We start from the raw sequence: 14,067 nt of genomic DNA, 5'->3' as shown, positions 1-14,067 counted from the left end.
CCCACCCCCTCAATACGTGACGCCAGCGGAAAACAACAAAAGTCAACCTATGGGTATAAACCACGCAGCAATGTCATGCAAGCAAACAAAAATCAATGAAAACAAATCACAATGCCAAAGCACCGAAATAAGATAAGGCATATTGTGACTCGTTGGAAATAGTTCCGTATGAGACAGAATTGGAAAAGATATGATTAAAGCGAGGCAAACTAATTGAATATAGTGTTCAGCAGTAGTTGTCATTCCAGTCACAAAGATGGCAGAAGAACTGGCGCACGATTACTCTGGCTACTTCAAGGCGTCCAATCTGGATCAGGAGGTAAATGTTCAAGAGGTTGCAATTCCGTTATCCATCAATCTTAACCCATTTGTCCGATATTGTTTTGTAGCTGAAACCCATCACGGTGGGGATTGATCGGATGATGTTGCGGTTGGAAGAGTTCGAAAATTTGCTCGAACTCGTAAAGGCCGAATCAGGTGTTGCATTGACACAGAACGTGCCTAAACTGTTGGCTTTAAAACCCGAACTCGACATTCTGTGCGATCGTATCGACAAGCTGGAAAAGTTTGTGTTGATGGTTGGCCGGAACCTGGACGCGGTTGAGAAGCAGGTGCAGATTGCAGAGGAAGAGCTGGACATTCCGGACAAAACGATAAACGTGCTGCTCAAGTCATTGAACATTTTTGGCAAACAGAAACCCACCGAACGGTTAACCAACCGTAACGCGAACGGAGTGTATGAGCCGGTGGCTGTGTTCAAGACGGAACAATACTTTCGACCAAACGGACCAGAACCAAACGTGACCAATAGGTCAAGCCAAGAGGATCCATCATCCTGCGAAGACTGTGATACTGGAACACCGGAAAAGTGAATATTTGGGTTGGACCAATATCTCAACTCCGAAAATCTTAAAATAATGCAACGAAGACAATGAAGCAGAGCACAATGTAAGCTCATTAAACTCTACAATGAATAATTTCTTTTAAAATGATCGTGAAGACGAAACTGTTAAATATGCATTCGTTATGTTAACATGAGAAAAATACAATACAAGGAACTTGGAACGGTCAATAATCAAAAGGTCTTCTATTTGCTTTACGGCGAGTTTGGCCCGATGTAGAATCAAACCATAACCTTTGATGTATTTCACCAAATTATTGAGGAAATGAATTCGGAAATGGGCATTGGGTCGTAGCATGTGGGTGTCCAGATGAAGCGCTATTATTAAAACCTAATCCGTTCGATGGACCATGCTGCAAGTGAGCAACACATCCACAATCTAAACCACGAAAGAGATTAACTTAAATCCAAATGGATGTTGCCACAAGTCCAATCACTCCAGTTTATTTTACTTTGCAATATATTGTAAGACTGAGTTATTTAATCGCAAGGAAAAATAAATCTTTTACAATGGTTTGAAATATTTTTCGTAAAGATTTTGTTCGTCCTGCTATTTCGGGAAATTGCATTTTTTTGACAGTTTGTCAAACGTCAGCGCTCTGCTGGGGACTTTTTTCTTTGCTTCTCGTGTACGTTGGCCAAGGGGTGGGAAAATCGCATTCACGCCAACCACACAGCACTATTCACGCACAACAAAAACATTCCCATGTAGCGAAGCAACATACAGTTTTAAAATTGATGGCTACTGTGTGGTTTCAGTGAAGGTTGAACTAGTAAAGTGTGTGGATAGCGAAGGCTTAATCATTCCAACAGCGGATCGTGTGGTGTTTTATTCCGAAAAAGCACTAGCCAATTCAAACTGCAGCGGTGGCACGGTGGCGAACCAGATGGGTAATTAGAGTATTACGAGGTGCGGTGCTTGAAATTCCCGCGATAACACACCTCCGGCAGCGATAAGTTGTTGAACAAGATTAATCCAACGACAGAGCGCGGTAGTTGCGTAGCTATCGGTATCGTGTGCTTCCGGTATGACGAGCAAGCCGATTTATCCAGCCGAACGCTAACATATGTTGCAAAACGGACGTCCGAGCGCGCAGCACATTTCGGAATTGCTGCTGCGAATAATGTTGAGAAACGTGGCAAGTTTTGTATGACTGACTGTGGTACAATTTCCACGCCGAGTGCTAACAAATGACCTTTCCTTCGTTTCCATAGGAACGTTCAAACAAGAACACGCACAGTATCCAAACGGCACAAACTCGACTGATGTGATAGCTTCTAAGCATTTAGATATCATTAGTATCGCCAGTAAAACGATAACGTGCAGAGGCAGAGAACAAGAATAATTCCTGTAGATAAATCATTAGGTTCAAGCGACGAGTGCAAAGGATTTGCACTAGGTATTTTGTGCCATCAAAGTTTTCCGTCACCGAAAGCAGCAAAATGGTCAACATCAAGTACGAACGAGTGAAGCAAACGACTGATCTCGAGGTTGCTGCAGACGAAGAAATTGAGCTCGAAACAAACAGGAGAGGGTCTGATCATCGGCAACAGGATGCGTTGCACAGTAACAATCAGTATCACCAAAGTAACATTCTACACTCCAGCTACGGGCACCACAGCCAGTACATCGTCGCAACGACACCCGGTGGCAATAAGGCCTACGGCGATGGTGACACGCGCTCCAAAACGAAAAGTGCATTTGCAAACCGGATCGTCGTAACGCTCGTGCTAATCGTTTGCTACTTTTCGCTTTCAATTGGACTCACCTTTTACCAGCGGCATCTGCTGCAGCACTTTAAGCTACCACTGTTTGTGGTACTTTACCATTTGGTAATTAAGTTGCTGCTGTCGGCAGTTGTGCGTGCGGTGCTGAGGTGTGTAACGAGGAAACCGCGCATCTTGCTCGACTGGCGAACGTCCGTGCGGAAAATCTTGCCAACCGGTTTGGCAAGCGGTATCGATATTAGCTTCTCCAACTGGGGTCTGGAACTGGTGAAAATATCACTGTACGTTCTTACTATGCTTTGGGGGAGTGGAATGCGAATGATTTACGAGATCTTTCGCTTCTTTCGTTTTAGGTACACAATGACCAAATCCACTACAATAGTCTTCATACTGATATTTGCCATATTGCTGAAGCTCGAGAAGAAGGTAATTGGATTACATTTTAACCTACAACTTGATAAATAACGTCTTTTACCGTACACAGAGTTGGTCGCTGGCGGCTATTGTTGTCATGATATCTGGAGGTCTCTTCATGTTCACGTACAAATCGACCCAATTCGATGCGCTCGGGTTTTCGTTCCTGCTGTTTGCATCCCTTTCGAGCGGTATCCGTTGGACGTTCGCCCAACTCATCATGCAAAAGTCGAAGCTGGGTCTGCACAACCCGATTGATATGATATTTCACATGCAACCGTGGATGATACTGTCCGTTCTACCGTTTACCATAGGATTTGAAGGTGTGTTTTGGAGTCACAAGTTTTCGTATAAACTTTTTACAGTAATGGATGATTACCCACCTTACAGGACGAAAGTTAATCGAAGGTTACCATATGGTACAGCTCGTGCCATGGAGTGTCGTGGTGGATATGTGGTTAAAAATTTCCCTCGGAGCATTCATTGCGTTCGCCATGGAGGTGAGCGAATTTATGGTCCTCACCAACACCTCTAGTCTCACATTGTCCGTAGCGGGCATATTCAAGGTAAGTTAATATGTTGTGTTACAATATAAGTTTTTGTTTATTTCAAAAAATTACCCTCAGTTCTTACTAACAAAAATTCAAACCTGGAATAAGTTGTATGCTTCGGTGCACTAAAAAATTTGAAAACTGTCGTTGACAAAATGCTGCGTTACGCGCAATATGCAGCAAACAAAATAGTGTAAAAACATTATGTTTGCTTCGCTTGATCGACGTGTGGTTCAGCAGCCGGTACGGATGATGCGGCTGGAGATGTCACTTCGGTACGCAATCCCCGTATGCTTATGTCGTACACTATTTCCTCGATCTTCTTCACATCGTACTTCAGCGCGTCGAAGCGCTTGCGGAGAGAATCATTCTTGAGATTCAACAGCCGGAAGCCCGAGTTGAGATCGGCGACAAACTTTGAGATCATGAGCGGCTTTTCGTAGTCACCCATAATGACGGAGTTGACGGCATAGCGGCTCTGAAAGAGTATAATGTACAATTAGCGCAATGATGCCAGGGTGACTGTGAAGTTACACACGGCAGATACGTACCAACTCCGAGGCGAGTTGCAAAATACCCACTAGGTAATCTTCGATATCTAGATGGAATCCGTTCTGTTGATCTACGGTAACTGGAAGCCGGAAAGAAGGAAGATAAGTCGATAAGACAGCTAATAAGAGAAATGAACCGGCCCAGTAAAAGCGGCAACACTTACGCCCGAGAATTTCAGCAGCCGTTACCCGGTTCACGAGAAACCCTTTCTCGAGATAAATAGTGAGCGCGATTAAAAACACGATTCGCTGCGTCATGTAATGCCAATGGTCATGATACCGGTAGTACTGTCCCGCCGGGATGAGTGCGGCCAGCTTCCCATAACCTTCACGGCAAGTTTCAAAGATGGTCCGAGCCTTAGCGCAGGCCGCCGATACGTCTGCCATGCTGCTGTGAATAATCTGCAGTACAATGGCGGCTTCCTTCGCTGCCTGATCAATGTCTCGCACGATGTCACGGATTTCCTGGAAATAGTAAGCGAAACCGGCTTGTGAGCCACTTCATCCACAGGGGACTCGTTGTTCCTAGTGTACTTACAGTACGCAACTCGTGCTCCTTCACGAGATACTCGTTGAAGCTATCGAATATGCCCTTCACGTTGTTCTGCATTGTATGGTTGTAATTTCAGTTTAGGAAACAACACGACACGGGAAGTATTTGGGCGCAAACAGATCGTTCTGGTTGTGTTTTTGTGTGTGCCGGGGCAGCGTTGTTATTTTGACAAGTGTAACCAAGATGATTAAAACCACAGCTGTCATTTGCTGTGGGCAAAGTGCTACATACAGTGATTCTCGAAATAGTGCACCATGGCTCAAATACAGTGCGTGCATTTTATGTATGTTTCTCTAACTATTGGCCAATTTGATTTGTAAAAATCGCTTGTAAAAAACGTTTTAAAAAAATAGTCATTACATGTATTACATTCTGAAGCTGTTGGGATATATTATAATATAGCTGAGCCTTATTATAAAGAATTTTACGCATTTCCCTTAAATATATGTAATTGTTACAACGTTGAACTCCTCTCTAATCGCAACACTAATGTATTTAAAGGAAATTTGTCAACTGGTACTAGCTGTCGAGTTGAACGACGAACATCTCAGTATGGTCAATGTGCTCGGTTTGGTCATGTGCCTTGGCGGTATCTGTTGCCATGTGGTCCACAAATTCCTGACGTATCGCGACGAAACGGCGAAATCATCGCTCGAGAAGTCGACCGGTGGCTACATCGAGGATCATGACGATGAGGACGACGAAATGCGACCGTCCGGGCCGCTGGGAATGGGAAGCAGCAAAAATGGTGTGCTAAAGTTTGGCAATGGTGGTGCCGGCAGTGATACCGGTGGTACGGGAGCACGATTCAAGAGTGGCCAGTATCGACCGTTGCTGGTGAATGAGGCGCGCGATGCAGACGATTCGGACCATCTGGTGGTGGAGAACCGTAACTACCTGTCGGACGATAGTGAGCAGGAAGAGGGCGGTACGCAGGACGTATTGTTCGATATACTTAAACGCCGTGAGCGATAGTCAATCTAGCGGGCAGAAATGGATCCCTTATGTAAAGCAGGCCACATAAAGTTGTTGAGATGTTTATTAGTTTTGTTTTTGATTCGTTTTATATTGTAATTTACCTGCCTAAACGAGAGCATGATACAGCGCAGCAGTATTCCAGCAGCTGACTGAGCATTACCGTTCCTAGCAGATATTATTCCAGTCATTTGCATTGCATACTGTACAGTATACTTAATTTCGTTTTGAAGCATACCTTTTCTATGCCATATGTAAATGTATAGAAATGCCGATTTTAATCACCTTTTATTACCATTAACGCTTGTGGGTCAGCATTTAACGGTTAAACTATATGTGATGTATGTTTTTTTTAAGTAGGCAAAATTAACATAGCAAAGCGATAGTGTAAGATTTTGAGTTAGATTAGAGCAAGATTTGTTGAACGACTGAAGCTGAATTTGCGCAACCTACTGTAATGTTGCGTACCTACTTACCCTATCGTACCTTCGCACTTTTACCGTTGTTAGTAAATGAACATTATCCCAGTCCAGACGAATTATTGTTTCCCTTGATGTGTAGAAGATTATCAACAGAACAGAATAATCCCGCCGGTTGTATTGATGTAGAAAACAATTTATTTTTTAACCGCATACTTACATACCACTTACCTCCTACGACCAGATGAATGGAGCTTACACCAACCAAATTAAATGATAGTAATCAATTCTTCTTATAAAAAGGCACCAATTTTCGGATGTATATGGCTGTTTTGTTTTAGTCTAATATCGTTGGCGTAAGAGAGAAGCAGATTGATCACTAGCTTTTTAGGTTTTTATTAACTTAATTCGTGCTGTTTTACTGCAGATGGCGTTGCCGAGATGTCCCAGTGGGCCTCCGCATTTCGAGGCCTTAAACATCTAGTGCAATAATGTGAGGTTCGAATTTCAATGTGTAATCTAAAAGAGCGGAACTTCTCTACATTGGGTAAATCTGTTGAGAGGAGGAATCATTAGATTGATAGTTGCGATAGCGCCAAGAGTGGAAAATCCTTATTTGAAATTGCAGACGGTGGAAATCCTTCGAACCAACCGAGAGCAAAAAATACCACGAATTAAGTTTAAGATCTAATAGCCAAGCAACAAATCATCTTATATCCTTGTATGTGTGTGCGTGTACACCGTTGTTTTTTTTTCTTACAGAAGAAAAATAAAGGCAAATAAAGAAATCGATCAATTACTGCACTGTATGTACGCCACTGAACTAAAGGCGAAAGAAAAAACGCTCACACACAGTGGTCAATGTTTTGTTCTGACATACTTTTATTGCATCCGACCCTTCCCCAATTGTTCGGAATTTGATTTATGTGTTTTTTTGTTTGCTTTCTTTCTTTTCTTTTGCATTTGGTTTTTTGCATAACACTCATCCGGATTTGTTTCTTTTTTTTATAATGTTGGGTTTTTTTTACTTGGATTTATACCTATGTTTTTTTTCCCCCTCAATGTTGAAGTACTTCTCTTATGTCACGAAAGATTTATTTTTGTTTTCTTTCTTTCGCTTTGATGATCCTCATTAAACCTCGCGAGTTTAATTTGGGTTTTCTATTTTTCATGCTCTTTTTTGTTCATATTTTTACGCCCTGTTCGATTCGACACATTTATGTTGGTTTCTGTTTCTTTTTCCCTACATCCAACTTTGATCCTCTTACCAGTCCGTATCATTACCTTTTATTTTGCTTTTAACCGCATAAGTGATTGAATTTCGGGTGACATTAACAATTTCATCGCTTTCGTCGTTTCTTGATTGGGCTCGATAAACACACATTGACACACACGCACACACTCGGGTGACACGTCGCTCCCATGGCAACAGATATTTAATGCTGCCCAAAAACACGTTTGCCATGATTTGGTTTTACCTGTTGGCTTGTTTACTTCCTGTCTCACGCTTTCTTTTATTTTATTGTTTTATCTGATTCCGTTTTCATTTCTGATATTTTCTTTTCTTCAAACTCATGTTGTTTTACTGTTTCTCTTCCGAACGGTTTGTCTTACCATTTTCTTTTACACTCTTTCACGTTGCCGTGTACTAGTTTTTAATTTCCACCATCCTGTTTTAACTCATCGTCTTGTCACCGTACACACCGCGTGCGTGTGCGTGTGTGGTTTCTACGCTTATGTTCTACAACATTGATCTGGCATTGCATGCAAAATGGAACCACCGACATCGATTAGTCACAGAGACAGAATGGAGAGACGGCAGAAGGAGTTTATTGGGCTTTGATTTCCTCTCAAAACAGGACTATTTCAATGGCTTTTCATCAATCCGTCCATTGCGGACTGTAACATCTAGTTGTAACACTGTCTCCAAGCCAATGGGCAGAACATTGTTATAATGCTTCACATTATTCTCCAGATTTGAGCTCGTACTGTTCCATTTTTATATAACCAAACAAATTGAAACAAGTGTTTAGTGAAAGCAGAAAGAAGGGAATGGAATGAAAAAAAAAAACGTTAAAAAGGACAGCCGCCACATATGCGATTATCATTGAAGCCAGTCCGGCTGGCTTGAGTTTGGTTGACCTTCTTTCGACGTAATTGGCGACACAAAAGGGAAAACAAGACGGTCGTACATAAGGAAAGCAAGTCATTGTTCCGCTTAAGAAATACCTTCCTTTTTCGAGACTTAATTTTTGTTGTTGTGTTGTATATGTGTTTGTTTTGTTTCAGTCCGTTATACTTCTAATTCCTTTCCACTAACTTTTTTTTTCTTTCGGCCATATTTCACTTGCACATTCTTCCGCCCAGCAATGTGTCTTTTTCTTTCTTATTCTACTCATACCCCATTCCCCGTCCCCAACACGTCCGTAGGGTTGCTGTTGTGGAAAGACATACGATACATCTAGTTTAACACAGTTTAATTTTCTGCACACACTTCCGTGGCCGAGCCTTCCAAAATGTGACTCAACCGCAAACTGGGTTTGAGTTTTGTTTTCTGTTTAACCTATCTTCTTGCTTTCATCGACTCTGTCGAAACTAATTATGTTTTAGCGCTAGATTCGAATGCATACACACACACACACACTGTGGGGGGGAATTCGTTTCCATTTTGTTTTGTAAATCACATAAAACACATACCGGGGGATATTTCGCTACAAGTAGATTTTTGTTTGCGATTTGATTATACGCTTCTAAGGTTATTCCGTTCGGGCTAATGGTTTCTTAGCTATTTACCGTTTATGTTGTGTTTATCGTATTATCGTGTGTTTCGTATTCGAGTTTCATGCCTTTCATCGCCTCACTGATATTCTTCATTTACCAATGCAACCGATCATTCCTAGTTGATAGTTAAGATGTAGTTTGTGTGCTATATGGCTGTATGTTATCGAAGTCTTGCGGAACTAAATAGTAAGCGAGCAAAATTAGCTTCAAATGATAGTAAAACAGAACATAAACGAAACCGAAGGAGCCATATAGAGAAAACAAAACAATTGATTAAGAACGAAAACAACTGTTTTTAAAAGTGATCATCTCCTTTTAACGTTCAGCATTGCCTGGGCTACACACTAGTTCATCAATTGTTAATATGTTTTGATTTTCTTTACGAGAGTCTTGTTTCTCTCCATTGTTTGTAGGACAGAAAGACGCAAAAAAGAAAACAAACAGGAAACAAAATGTGTCATCAAAGAGAAGGAAAACTGCAAAGTATGCATTTTGTTGTAAGAATTTTTCAGAAAGTTCAGTCATTAGTTTAGACGCAGTGACCCTGTATTTGGGCACCACTGTTGAAGTAATAGCTTTTCCGAGCTTACGAGTAAATTGAGCTACAATGTATGTACAGTACGGTAGTAGAGTTGTATAGAAATAGTGAAGAATTGGTCCATAGTGTGAGTGTGTGTTTTCTTTTTATTTTAATTTCACTGTGGTCGGAGTTTTATAGTTTAAACATTGCTTTAGAAATGTGGGTACACTGACAAGGTGGATATAAGAATTATTTAATTAAAAAAATATAAATGAAAAGGGGTGCTAGAATGCAACATAATTTCAAAGAGGAAATTTTGACTACTAAACATTAAAATAGCGAAAAAGAAAAAATACTGATAGTAAGCAAACAAAGAAACATAGTAAAACACAAAAATATGCAAAAAAAACACAAAAAAGAAAATCACCAGAAAATCGAATCAATAGAAGACAAAACACAAAACCAAAAAAAAACAAAAGAAATGGAACAAATCCACCGCAATGTTAGTTAGCTGTGCTATAAGGACCCGAGTATGAAAGAAACAAACAGTAAAAACACAGAGAGAAACGTTTCACACTTCTTCTCTCATTCACAGCAGTATCTGTCTCATCGTCAATCCTCGTTACCCTTTCGTTTGGGACTGTTTTGTTTCGTTTGGTTGCGTGTTGTTCTTTTCTCCTTGTGTTTATTCATATACATTTTTCTTTGCTCATCGTTCAATGAACTTTGGACCGTATTGTTTTTGTTTTCCATTTCATTCATCATCGTCTTTTTTTATTGTTTGCACAGTTACATTAATCAATGTTGCTCGCGCTTGTAGGTAGAAGTAGAAATTTGTAGTAAAAGTGTGTTGGGGTTTTTTCTTTGTTCTCTTCCAATATGTCACTATGAAGGTTAAAGTAAACCATTGTAGCAATAGTGCGCCCGTGCGCTCGTATGTGTGTGTGTGTGTATAGTGGTATTAGAAAAAGTGGGGGTTCATCAACGATGTCCAGTTTCGTTCGTATGAAATGTGTCGTTCCGTGCCTTTGGGATGCTTGTTTGGGGGATTTTGATTCGATTTTCGTTTTTGTATGTTTCGCTTGCATGTGGGGATTTTGTTTACTATTCTTCTATTCTTTCCTGTTTGGTTTTTTTTCTATTTTTGTTTCTTGCTACATTAAACAACTGCTCCTATGCCTAATGGGATATTTTCTTTTCCATTCCGGCATAATGTTTGTTTATCGGTATGTGTTTACCCCATATAGGGTAGTTTATTGGAAGTTTATTGGATGCGTCTAGTGATGGGTTCTTTGGAGCGCACCTACGGTTCCGGTCCGACAAGTGTGAAGTCAAGCTTCGGCACTGGGAAAATGGAATCGAACGGATGGAAGTCCGAATCTATTCAGTTCGGTTCTGTACCGTTCGGTTCCGACGATCCCGAACGGATTCGACACTAATCCGACAGTTACGAAAGATCGACTCAGTTCCGACGGGATCGAAAAGATCCGACGGTTCCGAAAGTTAAGCGCAGTTTCGGTAAGTCTCACCAGGTCCGATCAAACCTACCTTCAGGAACGGAAAAGTCCGGGACCAGATTTTTACCTAAATTTGCCCATCTCTAAAAAGGCCAAAGGAAGGAGGATCTATTCGAGAATTGGTATGGTATCTGTGTCTTAAATTGTGCATTTTTTATCTATTATAAACCTACGGTTTATATCTTCCAATGTTAACCACTCGTTTGTTAACGTTTTGTGTGTTTTATTCTCATGTTCTATATTTTATTCTCTTCTATTAGTCACTAATCTATATCAAACTGCCTCCTTTCGCGAACATTTTCCTATTGTTATGTATAGTTGAAATGTTTTGCTTGCATTTCATTGTATATTTCGATTTAGTTCGGAACCCTTTTGCACGAAACAACTTCAAACTTGAAACTAAAGTCATCGCCTGACGTTAGTTTTTCTTATGCAACAACAGTTACAGCAAAAGATTTCTGTTAAGTTCGCTTAAGAAAGTATCCTGAACCCTAACACACACACACACACACACACCTAGGGCTGAGCTGAAACACTAACACACACTCACAGGCGGTTAGACCGGTTTTATTCCGAATGGATGTGTTACAGTTACAGGGAAAGACTATTCTGCCGCTTAGCAAAAGGGCCCTCCGCCTAAAACAGACAACGTTACAAATTGGACCGAAATGGACAGAGGGCCGGGCGCGCGCACTACACGTTCGGGAGTTTCAGTAAACCGCGGGTAATCGATACCAGACCGGGTATCCGCGGGTGCCCGATTAGAAGAGTCGAAAAATACATCTAAAAGACGGTGACCAGGACAAATGTTGGTGGTGATTGGTGGCAATACGTTTTTGCAGCACAAAACGCGCTTACTATTATTACATGTTTTTTTTACCTTGCCTTATAGCGTGTGTATAGTTATAGTTTGTTTGTTTGTTTTGGTTTATTTCTATGTTTTCCCCTGCTGCTACTGCTGCCGTCTATTGTTTCCACGTATACTTGCTACAGGAATTGTTCTGCTGCTGCTTTGTTGCTATTATCTCCATTACTAACGACGAAATGTTTGGGAAGGTACGGGACTACATTATCGCTTTGCCACCGCTGTAACACACCACCGAACTGCACTGCAACGCAGCCAATTTATGCGATATTTTATATTGATTCTCTTGATATAGTAGTGGTGGTAGCAGTGTAGTGATTCAACCGCCATGAATTCCTCTCTCTAAACCTCTAAACATTTCACCATGCGGCATCGCAATCAGGGGAAAAAAAAAGAAATTCGATTTGCCTTATACAAGATGTGATATTTATGAAACAAATAAAACGTCGAACGAAGAGTGAAAGTGAGAAAGAAAACAAAAAAACACAAAGTAACCATTGTTTAACTTAGTAGCTCATCTTATCGAGTTAGCATAAAATAAATAACACTTTGCTAGTGTGACTTTTTGTTTGCTTCGCAGTTTTTGCTAAAACATTCGAATTTGTTTCGCTCTTTTTGCTGTTTGCCTAATATGCTTTTGTTACTCCATTTTGCGCGCCATTTCTTGTCTCAAGACAAGTTACACTTCAGGTTGATGGAAGTTGTATTGGCCAGTTCGTGTGGCAAGTGGATTGTGGTTTTGGTTGAAGTTTACTGCTTTTTCATTTTATTATCTGTTTCTTTTTTTTGTCTGTCTCTTTTATTTGTGTTGTGCTGTGTATTAACTGTCCACACTAACACACACACACACATACACATTGTATAGTTCAAGCCGATCTAGCCATCCGTTTTGCAAATGTTTTGTTCGGTTGGAAGAGCTTTCCTACTAATGCTACCACCGCCGCTCTTCTTGGACTGGAACCAGCCAGCTTTCATGTTTTACTTTATGTTATTATGTTTCTCCCATTTCCCCCCGGGCCAGCTCCTTCCGGCAACAACCAAACGCTATTCCTTGCTATAATGTTTGTTTGTTTTTGTTTTTTCTTTATGTTTTCCACGCCATACATTGCACGCACTGTGAGAAGGAGAAGATAGTTTCTTGCGCGCTTCTGAGGTGCAACGGCAATATTGGGGTCGAGAGGAAGGTCGTAGTGTTTTAAATAAAAAAAAAGTATCGTCACACGCGCTCTTACATTCGAGGAATACCAGCTCCTTATCATTTTTACAAAAAAGAAAAGGGACGAATATGTGTTTGTATGATGATGATGGTGATGATGGTTATGATGGGACCATTCGATATACTAGAAAATGAAGGAACGCCCGTTACAAAATGGCGCGATCCCCACCCCGGCGTTGCAGAAAATCCGATCCGAAAATCCGGACGATCGACCACCATTTTGCCTTCAGCACATTCCCACATTTGGTTGCGATGAAGAAGTGTGAATGAAGTGCAGTGTTATGCGCTATGTGTTTGGGGTGACCAATTGTTCTAGTGGCTGTGCCTCGAAAACCCCTTTTGGCGGTTTTACGATAACCGATCCTGTGTGAAGGTAGATTGTACCTAAGGATGTGTATGTGTGTATGTGTGTGTATGTGTACATAAGCTCTCCAGTAGTGATAGGATTTGTTCGCCTTCTCTGGTGTGTGGGGGGTTTGTTTTTGATATAAACCTGCGATCATCGTGTAATTTCCATTCCCCTTCATTATCTTGTCCCATTTGGTTTTCGCTCCTTCACACACACGCACACACACTCCTTTATTTGATTTGCATCATTTTTAAGCACCGTTTTCTAACTAAATTTTGGGTAGTCAAGGGGTAGAATATTCATACGCTTTGCCTATCGTTAATCGGGGGTTGTTTTTTGTTTGCTTTTGTTTCTTTGTTTGTTGGGTTTTTTTTTCTTTCTTTTGTATTCTCGCCTATTCTCGTCTCACTATTTGCTACATTCTACAACACCAATGCACACACTTAGCAACGATTGTTTGTTTGTTTTTGTTTCTTGTTTTTTTTTTGTTTAGTCAATTAAATATGCTTACCGACACGTTCAATGTTTCCGATCACTGTTTTATCTGCATGTGTGTGTGTGTGCTTTTAACGATATTTTTTTTTATTTTTCCTTTTCTCGTTTCTCTGCTTTCCTTATATATTTTTGTTTTTCACCACTCGCGAGTGAATGGAAGGGATGGGTTTTTCTTTTGTTCGCGTTTTATATCTTTTGTTTGTTTGTCTTGTAAACGGCTTTTGAACAGTAC

The 14,067-nt window shown here is 40.8% G+C and overlaps 3 protein-coding genes across 3 annotated transcripts; 2 read left to right on the top strand and 1 right to left on the bottom strand.

The window, feature by feature from the left end:
* Positions 1–256: 256 nt before the first annotated feature.
* LOC128714629 (biogenesis of lysosome-related organelles complex 1 subunit 4) lies at positions 257–872 on the top strand. Its single transcript, XM_053809503.1, has 2 exons — positions 257–319; positions 390–872. The coding sequence occupies exons 1-2, from the start codon at positions 257–259 to the stop codon at positions 870–872; spliced, it is 546 nt and encodes a 181-aa protein (XP_053665478.1).
* Positions 873–2,344: 1,472 nt separating this feature from the next.
* On the top strand, positions 2,345–5,673 carry LOC128711096 (solute carrier family 35 member C2). The gene is made up of 5 exons (XM_053805959.1): positions 2,345–2,910; positions 2,983–3,055; positions 3,114–3,366; positions 3,434–3,609; positions 5,200–5,673. The coding sequence occupies exons 1-5, from the start codon at positions 2,345–2,347 to the stop codon at positions 5,671–5,673; spliced, it is 1,542 nt and encodes a 513-aa protein (XP_053661934.1).
* LOC128711097 (translin) lies at positions 3,797–4,755 on the bottom strand. The gene is made up of 4 exons (XM_053805960.1): positions 4,684–4,755; positions 4,310–4,610; positions 4,146–4,225; positions 3,797–4,072 (listed from the first exon to the last, which is right to left on the bottom strand). Exons 1-4 carry the CDS (start codon positions 4,753–4,755, stop codon positions 3,797–3,799), a joined length of 729 nt encoding a protein of 242 aa, XP_053661935.1.
* Positions 5,674–14,067: the final 8,394 nt, after the last annotated feature.

The sequence above is a fragment of the Anopheles marshallii genome, chromosome 3 (genome assembly GCF_943734725.1).
Source record: "Anopheles marshallii chromosome 3, idAnoMarsDA_429_01, whole genome shotgun sequence".
In the NCBI taxonomy this organism is placed as follows: Eukaryota; Metazoa; Arthropoda; class Insecta; order Diptera; family Culicidae; genus Anopheles; species Anopheles marshallii.
The sequence above is the reverse complement of the archived record's forward strand: the minus strand, read 5'-3'. Positions and strand labels throughout refer to the sequence as shown.